Source organism: Mustelus asterias, chromosome 15 (genome assembly GCF_964213995.1).
Source record: "Mustelus asterias chromosome 15, sMusAst1.hap1.1, whole genome shotgun sequence".
Classification (NCBI taxonomy): domain Eukaryota; kingdom Metazoa; phylum Chordata; class Chondrichthyes; order Carcharhiniformes; family Triakidae; genus Mustelus; species Mustelus asterias.
The window spans coordinates 33,420,485-33,444,059 of record NC_135815.1 but is presented as its reverse complement, the minus strand read 5'-3'; the positions used below and the strand labels follow the sequence as shown (position 1 = coordinate 33,444,059).

Genomic DNA, 23,575 nt, shown 5'->3' with positions numbered 1-23,575 from the left:
CATTACTGAGACTAGCTTTACATCTCAGGTTTTGTGAACTGGATTGAAATTCCACCAACTGCTGTGGTGAGATTAGAATCCATGTGTCCAGGGTGTTAGCCTGGGTCTCAGGATAACTAGTCCAGAGACATTACAGCTGTGCCACCATTTCTGTAACAGGTTGATGAAATGAGCAGTCATTTAACAGATGTAGTTCAATGTGGGAAAATGTGAGGTAATGCAAATGGAGAGTAAAAACAAGAAGTGGGAGTACAATAGATCAACATTGAAATGTGTGGATGTTATCGGAGGCATCTAAGGGTTCAAACACAATTCCTTGAAAATACAAGTGCAGATAAAACTACAAAAAGCCAAAAACATTTGCAGAGGAATTCTCCCAAGTCCCCGCCGGCGCGTTCGATGGCAGGCATGGGCAAAGAATATGGCAAGAAGTTTAACAACAACAGGTTAAAGTCCAACAGGTTTATTTGGTAGCAAAAGCCACACAAGCTTTCGGAGCTCTAAGCCCCTTCTTCAGGTGAAGAAGGGGCTTAGAGCTCCGAAAGCTTGTGTGGCTTTTGCTACCAAATAAACCTGTTGGACTTTAACCTGGTGTTGTTAAACTTCTTACTGTGTTTACCCCAGTCCAACGCCGGCATCTCCACATCAAAGAATATGGCAGCAGGGCAGAAATCGGTTTCATGCTGGCATGCATTTTCAGCCAGAACTTCCACTGGTGCCTGCCACGGCAGGTCAGAAACCTGCCAGAGGACGGCGTGAACCTCATTTGCATCCAATTAATGGGATGCAGAAGGCGGCCTGACATCCCAACGCCATCTCTGCGATGCTAGCAGGAAACACACTGGCTTGAAACATGTTCGCACAACTTGGTGTGCAGATGTCAAACCTCATCTGAACAATGCCTGGAGCTGCCTCCAGAGTTCAGAACAGAGGCCGCACCAAACCATGGACCCTGGAACACCACAGCAGTGGGTCAGGGGGGCACCTGCAGGTGGACTTTGCAGATTAGGTGACTTGAAGGGGGTCCCATCTTCTAGCCTCAGAATATTCCCGAGGTCCATCTTCATTCTTAGGAGATCGACTTCCAGTCTCGGAGTGCTCTTGGTGATCTTCCTTCATTTTCCAGAGGTCCACTGTCTTTCTTCAATAGTAGTTCAGTCATGTTGGGTGCCTTTTCAATATGGCACCCGGGTAGAACAACGGGTTACATGCCATCCAGGCTGTCCCACTGTTGAATATGGCGTGAACTACAAAGAACAGTACAGCACAGGAAACAGGCCCTTCGGCCCTCCAAGCCTGTGCCGCTCCTTGGTCCAACTAGACCAATCGTTTGTATCCCTCCATTCCCAGGCTGCTCATGTGACTATCCAGGTAAGTCTTAAACGATGTCAGGGTGCCTGCCTCCACCACCCCACTTGGCAGCACATTCCAGGCCCCCACCACCCTCTGTGTAAAAAACGTCCCTCTGATATCTGAGTTATACCTCGCCCCTTTCACCTTGAGCCCGTGACCCCTCGTGATCTTCACCTCCGACCTGGGAAAAAGCTTCCCACTGTTCACCCTATCTATACCCTTCATAATCTTGTACACCTCTATTAGATCTCCCCTCATTCTCCGTCTTTCCAGGGAGAACAACCCCAGTTTACCCAATCTCTCCTCATAGCTAAGACCCTCCAGACCAGGCAACATCCTGGTAAACCTTCTCTGCACTCTCTCTAACGCCTCCACGTCCTTCTGGTCGTGCGCCGACCAGAACTGGACGCAGTACTCCAAATGTGGCCTAACCAGCGTTCTATACAGCTGCATCATCAGACTCCAGCTTTTATACTCTATACCCCGTCCTATAAAGGCAAGCATACTATATGCCTTCTTCACCACCTTCTCCACCTGTGTTGCCACCTTCAAGGATTTGTGGACTTGCACACCTAGGTCCCTCTGTGTTTCTATACTCCTGATGACTCTGCCATTTATTGTATAACTCCTCCCTACATTATTTCTTCCAAAATGCATCACTTCGCATTTATCCGGATTAAACTCCATCTGCCACCTCTCCGCCCAATTTTCCAGCCTATCTATAATCCTGCTGTATTGCCCGACAATGCTCTTCGCTATCCGCAAGTCCAGCTACGTGGGTGCATAATCAATAAGGTTGGTGTCGGAAGATTTGGCGTGTTTTCCCGCCAACCACCACGGCGGGAAACATTCCACATTCTCCGCCACAGCACTTAGTCGCAAACTGGGAGAATTCCACCCTTGGATTTTATGAGAGATGCAGGACAGAAAAGCGAAGTAATCATAAATTTGTAGGAGGCAATGGCTAAATCACAATTGCAAACATCATTTCTGAAGACCGAAGCAAGATTGTGTGTTACTGAAATCGGTTACTTTTTGAAATGGATTTGAATTCTCCCTTAACAGGGGCTGTTCTTACAGCCTCAATTGAAACAAAAGCACAATGATCTTTAATTTCAATCAGAAATACAAATGTTCTTACAACTGACAAACAATGTCATGCACTAAAACAGCAAAACCAAGTACAGCTCAGCAATATTTGGAAAATATCTTCAAAATGTCTCCCTTAAGGACAGATTGAAGCATTTTCTTGAAGATGTGTGGACTACAATTGCTATGTCATTCTGGACATGTTGCTTAGGCATTGCTAGAGAATGCCTGGCATTGATATTGGTTGAGATTACAATGAATAACTTGTCACTGCAAGTGTTGAAGTGAAAGGCAATTTAGCATTCTTCCTCCTGACCAATACCTCTCTGGAAAATATTTGGACTGAAGAGATTCCTGCCAACAGAGTGAGTTGCAATTCAATTGAAATACAGGAGTACAAGAGCTTCACTTATCAAGGTCACAAGAGCAATAGCATGCAGATCAAAGCAAACACAACAAAACTTGATTTACGCATGAATCCCTTTGCATCCCAGGGGAATCTGGTTTGGAACCGCAAAATAATTAACAACCCAAACCATGTTTGCATGCAGGACTTGTATGATTGTATAAAGCTTAAACTAATTTAAAACTGAAAACTAATGCACTTTTATTAGAAAGATGCATCATCTACGAAAGGCAATTTCACAATTTCTGAATGTAACCTGGGCTGGTAACCAAACTCAGATCATTTCAGTTAGTATTTTACCAACCACCTGGTCCTATTTGAAACCGTGCAGCGTAAGCTATGATAGTTTCCCACCAGCAAGCAAAGGGTTTCAAACAAAACACCATTGGCAGGGTTAGTTGCAAGAATGGCAGCACTCACAGAGGATGAGCAGGGTTGGGCCACTTTGGGAGCGTGTGGTGGAGAATCAGTCATCTTCGTGAGGACTGGCATTTCGTCATCTGACACAGAGTTGGCAGGCTTGTCCTTGGCAGTGGTGGCCTGCTTGCTGGGCTCAGCAGGCTGAAGCTTTACAGGCACAGAGACAGGCATGATGATGGGCATGAGGTGATCCACCTCTTTAGGCTGCTTCTCTCCTTCATCCTGTACAGACAACCAAAGGCTTTCAGCCTCAGTTACAGAGGGGTCCTAGCAAAGCAACACACCTGAGACAGATCAGATAGGATCTAGCAGATTAATAAAGTAATATACCCTCAGTTTCTAAATGCAGTTGTATATTCAGTGAATTTTTAAAAAATAGGTTGCAAGATGCTGCCAGACAAATGTACATAAAAGTCAAAAATCTGATGTACTTTGCATGATTGGCTTAGCTTCTGCAACGGTCATTTGGTTTCTATTTTCAACGTGGACATTTCTAATGGATTCCAATGTGCACTACTGATGAGTAATATTCACTTTCGAGCAAATCCATGCTTTAAGTAAAAACATGCATGAAATTATACTGTGCTCACAAAGCACGGTAGAGCACCAACGCATTATCCAAATATGTCAATCACACAAAATGGTTGCTCCAATAATAGTACATCACATTTCTGCGCTGTAGGGAATTCTGAAAATGTAATGTATTAAACCTTCCTCCCCACTTAAACTCGCCTTTCAGCTTCCATTCTAGTTCATTCTGGCACTTTTAGGGAGCCTCTCCCCTCCTGCCCCAGTTAATGTTGTCACTCTTTCAACACTCTTCCCTGGAAAGATTATGGCCCCTTCTCCTCATCGTCTCTTCTGTTTCAATCTCTACCTTTCACATCCCACTGAACTAGCCTCAACATCACTCTAAGCCATGTCCTGTTGCTGATGAAAGAGACTTTATCCACTATTTACTGTGAACAGGAACTCCTTATGAATTCCTACTGACAGCATGTAACAGCCAGGATTATTTCTATTAGCCTTAGAGTTGTTGAATTAGCAGCACCAAGGGCAGGGCAGTTAGGTCCTGCTGAGCTTAATCAGAAAACGCAAACATGTTGACGAAGTCTCCAAAACACAATCATCACAAGGTGCCGATAATTGACATGCATGAGACAATTATATCACTTCCATAACTGCCTAAAGGTTGGTGAGGTTTAAAGCACATTGAAACAATGGGCGAATTGAACAGTGAAGACTGTATTGTGCTTCAATCTGCCATAAAGACATGGCTTCTGTACTCTGTAAACATACAGCAATAGATTATTTAATGAAAGAATTCAATTGGTTTAATGAAAATTAATGAATGATGAATTCAGCTAATAAAAAAACAAAAAAGTCTAGGATTCCACTCGAGTTGAGCAATTCAAATCCAATTTGTCAAGAGTTGGCCAACACATTAAACAGTTATTTATTAGATTTATTTATCAATCTCTCAAAGGTCACAGAAGGCTATTATGTTCTCAGGACATGGGTTATGCTGACAAGGTCTCATTTTTTGCCATGGGAACATTGATATTCAAGTCAAAGGCCATTCAGCCCATTGTATCCATGGCAGCTCTCTACAAGAGCAATTTCGTTGGTCCCAGTCCCTACCATTTTCTCTTCCCCCCCTCACGGTACTTATCCAGATCCCTTTTGAAACCCACAATAGGATACTGACTCCACCATCCTGTCAGATATTGCCTAGTTACCACCTGCTGCATAAAAAAGTTTTCATGTTGCTTTAGCCAATCACTAAATCTGCATTTTCTGCTTCCCTAACATTCTGCTAATGGGAAGAGTTTGTCTCTATCTGTATTGTGCTATCGCTCATGATTTTGAACACCTGTGTCAAATCTCTATACCTTCTCCATCCTCACAACTGAGGTCCCTCATCCCTGGAAACATTCTTGTAAATCTTTTCTGCATCCTGTCGATAAAGCCTTCACATCCTTCCTAACAGTCGGTGCCCAAAATTAGACAATACTCCAGTTGAGGTCCAATCAATGTTTTATAAAGGTTGACCGTAACTTCCTTGCTTTTCGAGTTTATATCTCTCAAGTATAAAGGCCTGAATCTTGAACACTTTTCTCAATCTGCCCTGCCTCCTCCAAAGGTTTGTGCACAGAAGACCTGAAGGTCTCCCACTTCTTGCGCCCTTTTACTTTACATCACATCTCCTCATTTGTCCGATCAAAAAAGAATAATTTCACAGTTCTCTCCATGCTACGTGTTCATCCATTCCACCAGCCTACTTATGATCTCTTGAACTCTATCATTATGTTCCTCCCATTTCATATACGCCCAAAATGTGTCATCTATAAATTTTTAAACTTGCGTGTACTGGCATAATTTCAGTTACTGATGTACACCAAGGAAAGGACAGGTCCTAGAACTGACCACCAGGAACATCACATACCTCATCCCCAATCCAGCAAACAAATGTTCACACTACTACTTGGATTTTTGTCACTCAGCCAGCTTTGTATCCATGCTGCCACTGTACTTTTGATTCCTTGGGCTTCAACTCTGCTGGTAAGCATATAATGTGGCACTTTGCCAAACATCTTTTGGAGATCCACGAACACCACATCAACAATTACCATCCTCCTTTCAATTATCTCATCAAAAAACACTTGATCTGTACTTTCCCCAAGTGGTGGCGAAACCAGCTGACACCTTTTGTCCAGTCCTAAAAAGAGAGGGGTTCTCTCATACACCTGAGAAGGCAAAATAGGTCCGCACAAAGGTAAAGGTTTTAAATAGGTCTTGCAGTGTTAACTTGTAATTTCTCAAAATAACTGTTTAACCATTCTTTGGCTGGAATGTCAAATTTGCAAGAAGGCACGTTCTATCCTAAATGTGAGAGATTAAAATTACTGAGGTTCTGAACTGGCCAATATGGAAATGGCTGCAAAACGTGACACCGGAGGTCTTGGCTAGAATGGAGATGATTGATGAGGGAATTACCTCATCAATTATGCCTGGAGACAGCATGACTGAAAGAGAGACCAGGATTGATCCTGTGCACATAATTTGTGTTATACAACTATTATCCACTGCTGCATTTTGCTGGAGAAATAATAATTCTGCTTTCATTGGGAGACTTGGCTGTAGCTGTAGCTTTGATCACAAGTTGTGTTTGCTCCATTTTGTAGAGCTTCTTGACTGCATAAATAGATGGTTTGCTGCAAGTCCTGCAGTAACTTCTCTCCGTCTGCAACTCAACTGGCCAACACACGAGTCAAAATTCACTCTGTATTTTCATATAACTTCCTGGTTCCCCAGCCGTGCATTTAGGGGGTAATGATGTGCTGGGGAATCCCTCTAGGAAGTTCCCATGTAAGGAATTACCTGGCAATTGTCCAGAAGTGGTAACTTTCCCTGGACAATTGCACTGACCTGGGAACCATCCGATGGAAGTGATTTAGATTGCTAACTTCGGATGCTTCTGTCAGTTTTACCCTGATAGTTACTGTGAAAGAGTTGGAAGGAATAACTCCAGAGTAACTATTCACACACCCAGATCCAGCCTCGTACGGGACACTCCACGCACACATGACCACCCAGCGGATCCCCCACACCATACCAATCCTGACCCAACCATCTCTCTCGGTCCGGTCCACCCCTCTCTCCCCTTCACGATCGAATGGCGTACAAAAAAGAACATTCCTTTCTTCCCTGCACCCCAGTTAAATCTTCACTGATACAGCTGGGGAGTGGGGACACGCTTCACTGCTCCCGTCTCATCCAGCCTGGGTGAGGAAGGTTGGGTGAGACAGGGGCTTTGCAATTTCAAAGTGGGTAAGTCCATCCAGGGTGGCAATCTGCCAGAGATCGGCACTCGAAGAAATTATGAGCCAATGTTACGCTCAAATGTGGCATTTGCTTCGTGGGGTCCAAGTGCAAAGGTTTGGTTTGGGGTCCCTAAACATTTTACAAAACAATGATACTAAATTCTGCCTGCTTAATCTTGTTCAAATTCATGCATACACAATCACAAAAAAAACGTGTGCAATAAGTAATACAAAAATAGTAGACAAAATGATCAGTTATTACAATCAGATAATACTCAAGCACAGATTTTATCTAAATCTCCAGCTGAAGTTATCAATCCTCATTTACTGAGATATCAAAGAAAGTTTTATAGAAACATAGAAAACTACAGCACAAAACAGGCCCTTCGGCCCCACAAGTTGTGCCGAACATATCCCTACCTTTTAGGCCTACCTATAACCCTCCATCCTATTAAGTCCCATGTACTCATCCAGGAGTCTCTTAAAAGACCCTATTGAGTTTGTCTCCACCATCACTGATGGCAGCCCACCACCCTCTGTGTGAAAAACTTCCCCCTAACATTTCCCCTGTACCTAACCCCCAGCACCTTAAACCTGTGTCCTCTCGTAGCAGCTATTTCCACCCTGGGAAAAAGCCTCTGAGAGTCCACCCGATCTATGCCTCTCAACATCTTATATACCTCTATTAGGTCTCCTCTCATCCTACGTCTCTCCAAGGAGAAAAGACCGAGCTCCCTCAGCCTATCCTCGTAAGGCATGTCACTCAATCCAGGCAACATCCTTGTAAATCTCCTCTGCACCCTTTCAATCTTTTCCACATCCTTCCTATAGTGAGGCGACCAGAACTGAGCACAGTACTCCAAGTGGGGTCTGACGAGGGTCTTATATAGCTGCATCATTATCCCCGGACTCCTAAACTCAATCCCTCAATAATATGGATAACAATATGGATTCTATGGTTTTGTTTAAATTAAACAAAAAAAATCTTACCTTGATACCTCAGTAAGTACCTATAATTTCAATAAATAATGACAGTATGTTAATTCATTCCTGGGATGTGGGCTTCGCTGGCTAGGCCAACATGTGTTGCCCATCCCCAATTATCCCTGTGAAGGTGGTGGTGAGCCACCTTCTTGAACTGCTGTAGTCTATGTGGTGTAGGTACACCCACAATGCTGTTGAGAGAATCCAGCAACGTCGGTAATGTTGTAAGTTAGGCTGGTTTGTGGCTTGGAGGGGAATTTGCAGATAGTGGTATTCCCATGCATCTACTGCCCTTGTTTTTCTGGCATGTTTGGCAGGTGCTGTTGAAGGAGCCTTGGTGAGTTGCTGCAGTGCACCTTCTAAATGATACACACTGCTGCCACTGTGCCTTGGTGGTGAATATTGAAGGTGGTGGAGAGGGTGCCAATCAAGTGGACTGCTTTGTCCTAAATGGGGTGGAAGTTCTATCGTGTTCTTGGAGCTGCACTCATCATCCAGGCAAGTGGAGAGTATTCCATCACATTTCTGACTTGTGCCTTGTAGGTGGTAGACAGGCTTTGCAGAGTCAGGGAGGTAGGTTACTCTCCACAGATTTCCCAGCCTCTGACCTGCTCTTGTAACCACAGTATTTATATGGCTGGTTCAGTTCAATTTCTGGTCAGGGGAATCAAGAGGATATTGATAATAACATTCTCTAGTTTAACCCTGAAGCTGTTTCGCTGAATATTGCAATTTAACTAATAATGTACTCAGTTTATATTCTTAATTTTGAGTGCTGATAACTGACTGGCATCATGCAGAAAGTAGTTCCAACTCTAGTCATTTGAGTTTTCAATTTGGGCCATTTTGGAAATTCTCTCCTCTCCCAATATTCTCCTTCCTCCATTTCAATCACTTTATGGGAAATCCTCACATTCAGACAAAGTTAAGGGCTGTGTTTCAAGTTTATTATACCACCAGGCAATTGTATTGGGACAGTATCTCTCAGTTTTTGGTGTGGGGCTTGTGGCTGCACCGCCATCTCTGGCAGCTAGTCACCCACACCCAAAATGTGTCAGCTTTTACTTATAAATAAATATGTTTCTGTGTGAAGATCATTGGTTCAGTCTTTGATCCAGTCCAAGTTAGCAAGTCTTAGTCAAACTTAGTGAAAGGGAGCCAAAATTGACTGGCATTCCCAGGCTACACAACTTATTTAAATTGCTAGGTTTCCTCCTCCTGGTTGCTGTCCAGTGACTTCTGCAGACCGTTTAGGTATGTGAATATCCAGTGAAGCCAGGATCTGGTTCAACCATGATCGTCTCCATTGCAGATTGATTAGATTCACCAAAGGCAAATCTAAATGACAGAAAAGCTTCAATTCCACTTTTAACAATCTGCTCATCCTATATTTCTAATAATGTGTTTAAATTCATGAAATTGTACTGAAAATACAGCAGAGCAAGCAGCAAGCAATTCTTTGCACATCAAAAATATCCAAAATACCTTGAGGAGTTAAAAGGCATACACTTACTGACCTGTTTTGGAGATGTCCTTTGACCACCGTGAGACCTCATGTGGCCATTAAGGGCAGGTAGGCTCTTGAATTCTTTGTGGCACATTGTACACATCAGCCTGTTCTTGACATCTGCCCTTTCCTGGAATGGAAGTCTACTTTGGCCACTGTTCAGAGAGACAGCGTCCATTAACAACTTTACCTGGCCATAAGCAGTTATATAAAAAAAATACCAGTACCAAGTGACACATAGCTCTGATTTCATAGAATCATACAGTGCAGAAGCAGGCCATTTGGCCCATCGAGTCTGTACTGACTCTCTGAAAGAGCATCCTACCGAGACCCTATCCCTGTATTTACCCCACATATTTACCCCACTAATCACCCTAACCTGCAAAATTTGGGACTTTAGCATGGCCAATCAACCTAATCTGCACATCTTTGGATTTCCTTTGGTTGTTGATACTGAATTCTAATTTGGAACAAAATATGATTTGCCATTTTAATGCTAGTTAATTTCATGACCAAATAAGACAATTTATTACATATTCAAACAGCAGACATTTGAACAGCTTACTTTTTATGGCCCTTGCCAGCAATATTTCAACGATGGAAGTAAAAGTGATTCGTTACTTGCATCAGTAACTGTCTTCTGCAAAGGCAGATCATCAGTACACGCCACTTTGGGTTTTATTTATGTCTGTGTAGCTAATGAAAAGCTGTGCAAAAGAAAATACTTCAGCCGGGAAAACTTTCCATCAAACATTTGGTGTCACGCCTTACATGCAAATTTCTTTTAGTCGAATGGCTCAAATTTCACATTGGTAAAACACCCTAGAGATAGGATTGAAGATGGTGGAACTCAGAAAAATTATGTGAAAGTCAACAAATAATGTCTACACAGCAAAACCTTTCAACTCTTCCTGATTTTTATCACTGCTGGGTAAAACAGTTATATTAAAGGAATTTGTTGACAGTTTGCATGTATAACAAAAATAATTGTAATGTTTCTAAATTATCCACTAAGTGGTTACAGTAGCTGCTTGAATTTATTTGCTTATACTGAAAAACTAAACAATTGTTCATATAAAAAGTAGTAGCTACTTTTGGAAGGGATGTATTATTCAAATTTGGAAAGATGTTTGGAATAGATATCTGCAAATTTTAATTAATAGAGACAGCTTGCCTAGGAGAGTTGAGAGATGAAAGGGGTAAAGGTGCTACATGCACACATTTACAGTCAGAGGTCACAGTGAAGTAGATTAAGAAGTAAATAGGTTTAGAAGTTTGCTTTAGGAGATAGATCAGGACTGGACTTCTCAGCTGTTAAATTTCAAAGGGGAGTAAGGAATTTTTATAACTTGCAAACATTTCATAAGTAAAGAAGAGAAGGTTATTAAATTTTATTTAACCCAAAAGTGGAGGCAATTGGAAAACAAGAAAGATTTTTGCAGTTTGGAAAATTGGAACTCAAAGAGGGGTGCTGAGGACACAGGAATTGAAGAAGGAAAATAAAAAAAAAGATACTTAAGGACAGGTAATACAAAAGGGAGAATGGAGTACAATAAAAACATGCATCCCAAATTACACCATCTCAAGTGCTACCTTATCATGCACCAAATTAGCAGACTAAATTGACAAGTGTATGCTCATCTATTTAAATATATGAAAATTGAATGAAGTTTAGCATTTAATGGAACAAATAACAAACCACGGCTCAAGGGCATAACAAGCAGTTTAACCGACCTAACAGCAGGACCTGTGAAATCCTTTTATAGGTGAACCAATTTTCTAATTCTATTATAATTCATTACAGATCCAAAGCACCTATAAAATCACAGCATGAAAATGAGTTCAGGAATGAAAAGCAAAGCCACCAGTGTAGTAAGGGGCCACAGAAAAATAGAAATTAAATCTGGAACAAGGCAGTGTGGAGAAGCTTTTGGAGGGAGATTTCACAAATCAAAATTTCATGAAACTAAGGAAGTGAAAAAACAAACAAACCATTGAAATAAACGAGAATGCCTCAACTTTTAAGATATACAGGCTCCCCCCCCCACCCCCCCCCCCTTTTTATTGTACTTTATATGCAGTGAGGTTTTCAATGGTTTTTTGATGGAGCACATCTAATGCAAAACCACTTCAACTGATAGTGTGCCGAATACAACCAACACAAGTTCCAGAATTCCAATGCTTTTCAAAATCTAGAGTTTTCTATTGCTTTAACAATATAACTCCTTACTTATTGGGATAAAGTGGATCAGTACCTGAGTTCAACAGAAGGTTCAGATGGCTTGATGTCAGTCAGAGAAATCTGGAAGAGAAATATACAACAGATATTTCCAATAGCTACAGAATATTAATTTCCAAACAATGCAATGTCCTCAGCTTTGGACAATAAATTGAGTATCATCTGAGGAGCAGCAATCACCATCGGATTGCAGTTCCGCTCTGCATTTTTGGCTGGGTCTTCCTGATTAAAGAAACTTTGTTGGGAGGGTCCAGGGGAGAAGCAGAATTTTCCATCACAAGTTCAAACTTCCTGGAAAATTCCAACAGAGTCCACATGTTGGGACCCCTGCAGGGTCCCAAAGTGTATTGGGGGGAGGGGGGGGGGGGGGGGGGGGGGGGTGGTACACCCAGTCTCCAACTATCCTGAAACAGGAAAATCTGAGTCATTACTTTACAACAAGGGAACAAACGTAGCTCCTGGTGTTCAGAAAGTAATTTTCTCGAAGTGGTTGACATTTTTCATTTCATCACTTGCTTATGTTCTGTATGGGTACTTTCCCACCAAAGGCCGTGCCCAATTTCAGTCCAGCTCTGCCCACTGGGACATTATAGTCCAGTTGTTTCACTAAAATAAAAATCCGAACAAGTTAATGCGCCATTGTTCGGTATAAATATGACATTCAGGTGAGGGAGATGCAAGGTCCAACCCTCAGGCTATGCTAAGTTAGTTAATCTCACTTTGGGGTGGCAGACGGGACAATGACAAATGGTCCCAGAACTTCTGGAACAGGGAGAAGATCATAAAGAATTCTCACTCTTCATTTCTATCCAGTGGTCCCTATCAGAAAACATGTGTCTGTGCATTTTATCCAAGGTGAACAGGATAGAATGATTTCATCCCAGTTTCACCACCCAACCTCTGCGAGCACAAAAAAAGCCCACTAATACTCAAATGGCCAGGCTTGTCCATCCAGAACAGACATATGGGCAGGGTACTGGGCCTGTCCCATATCATGTGCCTTGTTCTTTCAAAGAAGAAGTCAATAAATTGGAAGAAAAGTACATTGAAAATATTTTCTTTTAATAGGAGGAAAAAGTTAATTCACATTACCTTTAAAAGGTGTATAGTTGCCAAAACAGGTGTCAGAATTTCCAATATGGGGATTTTTATATGAACAGTGCAAGTTTGGTTGTTGAAGATCAGGTAAGTATTTAAGATAGAAATAGAAATAAAGATCCAAAAATAGATATGGATATTGAAATAGGTAAGAAATATGTACAGAAAGATAGAAATTTAAAGTAATGTACTGAAATAAATATATAATCAAAATATGTAATAAGTATATATTACACGTAAACAACTTGAAAAATATATCATCCGCAGTTGTGTAAAAACAAAATAAAATCAAACATGAATTAACTATTTTGAGAGTTAGTGATCTGCGAAATATTTTTAGCCTTGTGCTGATGTGACAAGTAACATTTTTGCTACACAAATGCGAGGCAATGAACATCTCCAACAAGAGAGAATATCTAACCATCGTCCCTTGGCATTTAATGGCATTACCATCACCAAATCCTCCACTATCAACATCCTGGGGTTATTACTGACAAGGAACTGAAATGAACTAGTCATTTAAATACTGTGGCATGGGAGTAGGTCAGAGGCTGGGAATCCTGCGGTGAGCAACTCATCTCCTGACTCCCCAGAACTGTCCATTATCTGCAAGACAATTCAGGAGTTGGATGGAATACTCTCCACTTGCCTGGATGGATGCAGCTCCAACATTCAAGAATCTCAACACCATCCAGGTCAAAGCAACCTGCCCGATTGGCATTCCACCCAGCACTTGAAAGATGTATTCTCGCCACCACCCATGCACAATGACAACAGTGTATACCATCTACAAGATGCAATGCAGCAACTCATCATGGCACCTTTGGTAGCAGCGTCCATATTTGCAACCTCTACCACCTATAAGCGCAGCAAATGCATGGGAACAAGTTCTCTTCCATGCCACACCATCCTGACTGGAAATATATCACCATTCCTTCACTGGCGCTGGGTCAAATAACGCTGTTGGGGCAGAGGGTACCTGCACCACATGGAGTGCAGCAGTTCAAGAAGGCCACCTTCAAGGTCAATTAAGGATGAGCAACAAATACTGGCCTAGCCATTGATGCCCACATCCCGTGAAAGAATAAAAAAAATTTTATTAATGACTTAGAGGAGGGGGCTGAAGGGTGAATCAGTAAATTTGCTGATGACACCAAGATTGGTGGAGTCGTGGATGAGGTGGAGGGCTGTTGTAGGCTGCAAAGAGACATAGATAGGATGCAAAGCTGGGCTGAAAAATGGCAAATGGAGTTTAACCCTGATAAATGTGAGGTGATTCATTTTGGTAGGACTAATTTAAATGTGGATTACAGGGTCAAAGGTAGGATTCTGAAGACTGTGGAGGAACAGAGAGATCTTGGGGTTCATATCCACAGATCTCTAAAGGTTGCCACTCAAGTGGATAGAGCTGTGAAGAAGGCCTATAGTGTGTTAGCTTCTATTAACAGGGGGTTGGAGTTTAAGAGCCGTGGGGTTATGCTGCAACTGTACAGGACCTTGGTGAGACCACATTTGGAATATTGTGTGCAGTTCTGGTCACCTCAGTATAGGAAGGATGTGGAAGCGCTGGAAAGAGTGCAGAGGAGATGTACCAGGATGCTGCCTGGTTTGGAGGGTAGGTCTTATGAGGAAAGGTTGAGGGAGCTAGGGCTGTTCTCTCTGGAGCGGAGGAGGCTGAGGGGAGACTTAATAGAGGTTTATAAAATGATGAAGGGGATAGATAGAGTGAACGTTCAAAGACTATTTCCTCGGGTGGATGGAGCTATTACAAGGGGGCATAACTATAGGGTTCGTGGTGGGAGATACAGGAAGGATATCAGAGGTAGGTTCTTTACGCAGAGAGTGGTTGGGGTGTGGAATGGACTGCCTGCAGTGATAGTGGAGTCAGACACTTTAGGAACATTTAAGCGGTTATTGGATAGGCACATGGAGCACACCAGGATGATAGGGAGTGGGATAGCTTGATCTTGGTTTCAGATAAAGCTCGGCACAACATCGTGGGCCGAAGGGCCTGTTCTGTGCTGTACTGTTCTATGTTCTATCACCACCAAGCAAAATCTGGCAACTTACCCGAGTGGTGAAGTTCCAGGATTCAACTTCCACAGAAAATCTGGACAACCCTTAGCTGCTTGAAGACAGACCAGGGAAGATACGGTCACTTGTTCTGCAGCAACAGCTCAAACTGTGACTGTGATCATCCAAGTCAGATCATGGACCACACACTGAACTTCTTCCCCGAGATCTCCATTGCTGGTGGCTCTACAACCATTTGCACTCCATTAACTGAAGCCGTTGATGTTGAATCAAAATGATCAATTCAAGTTCTAAACGCTTCCTCAGCTACACGAACAAAAAAATCTGATTCAATCTCTCTGTTTCTGGCATTAATTCGATGAAAGAAAACGCCTGTTATAGCACCTTCCAGCCAAAAATATTGGACATTGTTCTGATCTCCAAGTGGATGGTGGAATGCAGGAGGAAAACGGAAAAGGGTTTTAATACAGCTAAATGTTTCCAGGCATTAAACTAGATGTGACAACTTGAGAGAACAAAGTTGCTCAATTTCAGGGATGAGAACACAAATAACCACAGTCCACCCTGGATCAGTTGTAGCTGTAAAATATATTGATAACGGTGATAGAAAATGATATCAAGATTCGTCCTAGGCGCTGGATAGGAAAAAGTGTAAGTAGTAAAATGGTTTTAGGAAAAAGACAGAGGAGATGAAAGTGGAATGAGGGATGTGGACAGAGTTCCATTTTCTTTTTGGTGAAGTCACTGTTACCTTAGTTGATACAAGTCCAGAACATGGGCTTGTAAAGAGAAACACATCTCTCTTCATTGGTAACTGTGACAACGTAGGCTCCAGTTCTGGGGAGAAGTGTGCCACAGTGCAATTGAATTCTCTGTTTAATTGCTTTTCAATAGTCAGTGTTCAATTATCGCAAACACGATAAATGTTGACACGGGATTTATCACAGCACTGGGGCTTTTGTCTTGAGGGGAAAATGGAGGAAAGGCAAGTACATGCGAGCCAATTCAAGGTCACAATAAGCATTTAAATTGCAACTATGAATAGTTACATCAATTTCGGAAAATGGCTTTGGAAAAGAAATCTTGTAGGTGAAATGTTCTGCTCCTGTTGTTGAATTATTGGTGCCAGGCAATAATACAATTTTCTATTACAAAAATCAGAAGCCATACACTGTAGCCCATAACAAAGATCCAATTGTCCCCGAGTAATAAAATGTTTAACCCCCTCAATTTGTGGGGTTGGCTCTGAGTGCTTCTTTCTCCAGGAACTTCAAATACTGAAATGAATTGCTTAGAGAGTAAATTCAGCTGACCAGAAATGCTGATGCTAACTGGTTTTGACAGCCAGCATGAACAACAACCAACAACTTTAGCAACTGGATAGTTTTGTCCAGAACAAATGACTGCACAACTGTCAAACCCCAATCCACCCCCATGTTAAGGTGACATGAGTTAGCGCAAGAATTGCAAAGCCCCTCTTCCTCTCTGCTGCTTCGTGTATACCAAGTGAAAATTTCAACTTGTATCTTAATACTTAACATTAAAAAGGCAATTTGAAGTTCCATCTACAACTCTTGATGGTCCTGCTGCTTGTATCACCCGTTTCCTATTTACGGCTCACGTATACCTGCTGCAGAAAAAAAAAAACCCCTGTAGACTTTAAGACGCATCACATTTTAGTTGAGGTAATTTCAAATATTTCGCTGTTGCAAGTGCTCTGCACAATAGCAATTGCATAAGCTATCTGTCGAACTATACACACACACACACACACACTAACTCCACCAAATTTTCACTCGGGGTGTCACACAAAATAGGTGTTAAAAAAGATCTCACAACAAGAAAAAGTTTGGGAAATACTGTTCTAATACAATTTTTAAGAACTTGTGTAGATTTTTTAAAAAAAGTTATAATATTTATTTCAATTCCAAAATGAAGCTGATCTGGATACATGAGCAATGACCTCAGTTTAACGTCATACTTTGTGTGACCATAGGATGTAAATCTGGGGAGGGGGTATGAGCTGTTAAGCGGGTTGTGGGGAGGAGGCTTCAGTTACAAAGCTTGCATAATCATTACTGTGCAGAAAACTAGAACAGCTAAATACTTGCAATAACCTTAACTGAAATTTGATATATTGTAAAATCTATATTGTAAATTGGACTTGTGGATAATTAACTTGTTATAGTTCTCTTTATAACTCTCAGTGCTGCTTAGTTGCATAAAATCTTGAAGCTCCATTTCAGCATGCACAGGACATTTGATGTAATACATGATTGCAAATTACATACAACCAGGCTTTATGATAAATCAAGACAATAGAATTTCAGTTGTATACAGAAAATATCAGTGTGGTATATAGACGTAACGGTTTTTCCTCCTCCACAAAAATGTTGTGGCTCATAGAACATTTAGTAAGTTTGGATATATACTCAAAACTGTGCGATGTATAGCTGTGATGTGGAGACTAACTGTTCTGTCTGGAGACAATACACATCTCTTTAACCTGTGTTGAATGCTCCCTCCACCCACATTATCTGTACCTTTAAGACCTGGCTGACTGTAGAGATTTGCATTCTAATTAGTATTCTGTAACTTGATTTCTGTGTCTGTGCACTGTTGGAGAACAGATATCCACTCCATCTGACGAAGGAGCTGTGTTCCGAAAGCTTATGGCATTTGCTACCAAATAAACCTGTTGGACTTTAACCTGGTGTTGTGAGACTTCTTACTATGTATAGCTGTCAGATTTAAATTGATTGGCACAAGTTTTGGCTTTCACAAGAGGTTACAAACTTGATCCACACCTTAATAACAGAGATCTGGGTTTGTGTTGGTTAGATATTGACCGAGTTGATGAAATGGCAGCGTTTACACAAAAGGAAAGCAAACATCTATCTTCACATTGGCTGTTTTTGCAGCAGCAAATCTTGCCTCAGAAAGTAATCACATACACCAATTGAAAAAAAATGCAGTAGTTAAAGGGGCCTTGCAGCTTTCAGCTTTCCAGTTGGATTGAGGTTCACAGTGGCCATTGCCGCCTTGGAGCTCACGACCCCAGTGGGAAGTTTTATGTTACCAAATTGCCAAAGCAGTGTGTTTGGAAACATAGTACAGATAAGCTTTTGCTTCCATTGTGCTTCAAAGCTTTCAGCAACAATCATCAAGTTGACGTATTGTGAAATAACCCAAGTGCAAAGAGCTCATGAGCTTATCACTAAGATGGGGACTGCTATTGTTTCTCTTTTCCATTAGCCCAGTGGGCCAAATGTCCTCGAAAGCTGCCTCTTGCATCTGTGTCTACTTGCTTTCCAATTTCCCCTCATGCCCTCTCCCAAGCTGAACTTCAACATGAGACCCACTCCTGCTCTCTGTTCTCTTGGCCCCATGTCCATTAAACTGCTGACCACCCAATTGTTCTTCCTGGGCCCCATGTTGGCTGATATTGTTAATGGTTCCCCTTGATTCAAGTGTTGTCTCTCCCTCCTTTAAATTGCTTAAGTGTAGATCTTTTTTAAAGTTTATAATATTTATTTCAATTCCAAAATGAAGCCGATCTGGAAACATGAGCAATGACCCCAGTTTAACGTCATACTTCTATGTGACCGCAGGATGGGGAGGGGGTATGAGTTATTAAGCGGGTTGTGGGGAGGAGGCTTCAGTTACACAACTTGCACAATCATTAATGTGCAGAAAACTAGAAGTCACTAAATACTTGCAATAACCTGAATTGAAATTTCTTATATTGTAAAATCTACATTGTAAATTGGACTTGTGGATAATTAACTTGTTATAGTTCTCGTTATAACTCTCTATGCTGTTTAGCTGCATAAAATCTTGAAGCTCCATTTCAGCATGCACAGGACATTTGATGTAATACGTGACTGCAAATTACACACAACCAGGTTTTATGATAAATCACGACAATAGGATTTCGGTTATACACAGAAAATATCAGTGTGGTATATAGTCGTAATGGTTTTTCCTCCTCTACAAAAATGTTGTGGCTCATAGAACATTTAGTAAGTCTGGATATATACTCAAAACTGTGCTATGTATAGCCGTCAGATTTAATTGATTGGCACAAGTTTTGGCTTTCGCAAGAGTTTGCAAGTTGATCCACACCTTAATAACAGAGATCTGGGATTGTGTTGGTTAGATATTGACTGAGTTGGGGAGATTTGATGAAATGGCAGGGTTCACACAGAAGGAAAGCAAACATCTATCTTCACATTGGCTTTTTTTGCAGCAACAAATCTTGCCTCAAAGTAATCACATACACCAATTGAAAAAAAACACGGAGTTAAAGGGGCCTTGCAGTTTTCAGCTTTCCAGTTGATAGAGGTTCACAGCGGCCATTGCTGCCTTGGAGCTCACGACCCCAGTGGGAAATCTTTTGTTACCAAATTGCCAAAACAATGTGTTTGGAAACATAGTACAGATAAGCTTTTGCTTCCATTGTGCTTCAAAGCTTTCAACAATCATACAGTTGACGTATTGTGAAACAACCCAAGTGCAAAGCGCTCATGAGCTTATCACCAAGATGGAGACTGCTTCTGGTTCTCTTTTCCATTAGCCCAGTGGGCCAAACATCCTCGAAAGCTGCCCTTGCATCTGTGTCTACTTGCTCTCCAATTTCCCCTCATGCCCTCTCCCAAGCTCAACTTCAACATGAGACCCACACCTCCAGTTCTCTGGGCCCCCATGTCCACCCAACTTTGCTTCCTGGGCTCCATGTTGGCCAATATTGTTAACGGTTCCCCTTGATTCAAGTGTTGTCTCTCCCTCCTTTAAATTGCTGCCATTACTGCTCTCTTTAAAAAAAAAATTGACTCCATCGTTCTTCTAAACTACCATTTCATCTCCAACCTGCCTTTCCTCTCCCCCAAGTACTCAAAAGATCGCTCAATGTTTGAATCCCTCTAATCAGGTTTATTACCCCGCCACAGTATCGAAACAATGCATCAAAATTACAAGTGACAAACATAAACTTTCCCTCCTCGCCCTTCTCAACCTGTCTGCAGTCTGTGGCCTGGCTGACCAAATCATCCTCCTCCAATGCCTCTCTAGGTTGTGTAGCTACATGGGACAGTTCTCACCCGATTCCATTTTTATCTCTCTAATCCTAGCCAGAGTATCACTGCAATGCCTTCTCCGCCTGCTCCCATACTGTTACCTCTGGTGATCCTCAAGGATTTCTCCATGGACCCTTCTTATTTTTATTCACATACAGCCCCTCAATGACATCATTCAAAAACACAGCATTTGTTTTCACATGCATGCTACTAACACCCAACTTTACCTCACCATCACCTCTATCAAATCTATCTAAATTATCAGACTGACTGCTTCTTCAATATTCAGTACTTGATGAGCAGAAATTTCCTCCAGTTAAATATTGAGAAGACTGAAGCCATTATTTTTGGTCCCTACTCCAAACATCAATCCCCGGCTATGGACTCCGCATAAGAAATGGAAGAAAATGCATAAATGGTCAAGGCACAAAAATTGTGATGAGAAGAGGAAAAAAGAAAAAGATAAAGAAAGTTAACTTACAATGTGAACAAAATGAGATTAAGTCACTTGATGCACAGTCCAACTTGGAAAATGATGCAAAAGAAAACTAAGTGATGCCACCACTCGGATCAAAATGATCATGACTCCCAACTAAGGGTTCCACATTATCAGCCTTTTGGTACTGCAAATTAAACTGCAGCTTGTCCCAATAAAATCTAAGGAAAGTAAAAGTCAATTTTGTTATAGAACTAAACTATTTGCAATCACAGCATAAACTATGATTTTGTGCCAGTATGTCATTCTTTTCCAAAAAGATGGCTTGTGTAGATCGAAGTCAGCCATTTTGCTTTCACCTTCATAAACAAGATGGCTACCTTATTTGTCAGAAAACGTTATACTAAATCATTTTAATATCATGGCTGTTAAACTTCTTCCACTTTTTTTTCATGTGCTGTACTAAAACTGATCATTTAACACTAATCAAAAATATTTCTTACCCTCAAGACTAAATGCAGTACTCTACAACGCTGTGGTGACATCTGTGTGTTACTAAAGTATGAAATTCCTAATTTCTGTCCGAAAAAAATCCCCATTTATGACATCTGGCTTCAAGTGACATCTAGAGAGTTGTGGATGCTCCGTCATTGAATAAATTTGATGCTGGGATAAACAGATTTTTGGTGTCTCGGGGAATTAAGGACTATTGGGAGCAGTCGGGAAGTCCAGTTGAGCCCAAGACCAGCCATAATTGCACAATGGTGCAGTAAACCCGACAGGTCACATGGTCTATTCCTGCTCCTATTTCTTGTGTTCTAATGTTAACAAGAAATGTTCAAATGTTTTTTCTTTGGAAAGAGAAAAAGTGCAGAAGAGACATGTTTTCTTGTAATTACATTGGTGAAATATGACATGATTACGTATTTCAAGGCAATCTCTTGCATCATATTGCATGATTCCAAGCAAATGACAAGGGAAAGCTTTGGTCAGTGGGACAAGAAAACACGGATAAACTGGTTAACATACACATGATACATAGTGCTCATACAATGTTGTGTATAATTATGATTGGTTAAGATCTAAAAAGTATTTGAAGTTGCAAGATCTCTCAGCAGCCTCTTTAAAACCAATTCTGATTGTTTCACTCAACATTTTGACCTTGCTTCAATGAAAAATGGAATGACAGTAACGTGTAAATTAAGGGACTTTGTAAACGGAGTAGCTGTGTAGAGGAGAAACAAAGACCAGAGAATCAGCTTAAGTTTTTAAACCATAATGCACATCAATGCATTATTTTATATGACAAGGAGTTAATAGTTAAATGGAGCATAAATCTTGTGCAAAAGGAGAAGAGATCCAATAAGGGAAGCATCACTACTAATTTGTTGCGAATGCAACACTGGACTAGATGACACCAAAGATGGCTGAATAACAAACTGGAGTTTGCTTACAACCAATATGAACGTGTTAAAGGCCAGTCGTGCCTGACAAACCGGATTGTGTTATATAATGAAATAACAAAAAGGTAGTTTATTTGTGCTGTATATGGACTTCGAAAAGATATTTGATAAAGCGAGACATATTAGCAAAATTGAAGCTCATCGGACCAAAGGCTCGGTGACATCACAGATACAAAACTGGGTAAGAGAAAAGGGCAGAGGTGAGTGTTTTTCCAGACTGGATGCAAGTATGCAGTGGTACTCACCAGGAGTTGGTATTAGAACCACTGTTTTTCTCATACAAATTATGACAAGGAATAGGGCATACAGAGTACAATTTCAGTCTGCAGATGACATGAAACCTGGAATGGACTAAAATGAGGAGGCTAACAACAGACCATAAGATAGTGCAGAAGAGTGATGTGATGTATTATGGGAAGAGAAGAAGGTGAAGCAATATAAATTATTTTAAAGGTGGCACAACAAATTGATAAAGCTGTTCTAAAACATTTTTGAAAATTGTTGGATTTATAATTAAAGGCATGGAGTATAAAAGCAAGCAAGCTCTGCAAAATATTTGTAACTCAGTGGGTTAGGTATTAGTGCAGTATTGAGTTCTTGGTCTTGCACTGCTGAATGCTGCTGTGATATTACCTTCAGTGACTTGCACATTTGATTTGGATTTATTATTGTCACATGTATTAGTACACAGTGAAAAATACTGTTTCTTGCGTGCGATACAAAGTATACCGTACACAGAGAAAGAAAGGAGTGCGCGCAGAATGTAGTGTTACAGTCATAGCTAGAGTGTTGAGAAAGTTTATTGCGGCCATGGATAGAATACACAAAATACCAGACCTCAAATGAACAACTCGGCAAACGTGCACATCAGCGAGGTTTGACTTTGCAGATTGCGCAAAATCTTGATGAGGCAGGAGAATCAATATACAACCAGACAAGATGCCAAGTATATCATATCAAACTACGTAATGAAATGGCTGATTCTATTCCAAGGCTTTGGACACAGTCCGCACATGGGTCAAAAAATGCAGATAGTGTGTATACTGAAGTGCACAGTTGTGTGTGTCCAGAATTGTAAATGCAATGCAATTTGAATTTAAAAAGGTGTCGAGCAGGGTTCAGAGTCGAGCAACTCAAGACAATTCATGGACATGACTCAGAATTGAGTCAATTTCCATCAAGAGAAAGGCTGGAACATGATCCAGATCTCCAAAGGACAAGGAATTGATAAATGCAGATTCAAGCAGGTTAACTTTGACTATCGGTGCATGAGGACAGGATTAACCAACGGAAGAATTAAGATAAGGAATTTGTTTCATTTTCTTTCCACTCTGCTTCCCCATCCCCACCCCAATAGATAGTTTGGTGCAATTCATACTGCTGTGTGAACTTACACCTCTAAAGAAAAGATGCATTCAGTTAGGAATGGAATTGATAATTACAAGAATAAATATAGATGGAGATAGTCAAATGATGTGCAAAGTAACTGCCTTGGAATTTCTAGGGGCCAATGGGAATAAAATGCAAAAGGTAAACAAAAATCAATGAATGGTGAATCATAAAGATAGGGATTAGAAATATTGTGAGCAGCAGTCGATTCACAATCCTTTTTTGAGAATAAAGGAGAAAGAGAAAATCATTGTAGAA

The 23,575-nt window shown here is 41.1% G+C and overlaps 1 protein-coding gene across 1 annotated transcript in view; it reads right to left on the bottom strand.

Annotated features, from left to right (window-relative positions):
* The window catches only part of LOC144504446 (transcriptional-regulating factor 1-like), a 178,439-nt gene that overhangs the window by 43,069 nt on the left and 111,795 nt on the right, over positions 1 to 23,575 (bottom strand). The window contains exons 6-8 of the mRNA XM_078229720.1: positions 11,839 to 11,885; positions 9,594 to 9,738; positions 3,269 to 3,490 (exon numbers count right to left, since the gene is read on the bottom strand). Of these exons, the coding sequence (XP_078085846.1) occupies positions 3,269 to 3,490; positions 9,594 to 9,738; positions 11,839 to 11,885 (414 nt within the window). The remainder of the gene's footprint in view (positions 1 to 3,268; positions 3,491 to 9,593; positions 9,739 to 11,838; positions 11,886 to 23,575) is intronic.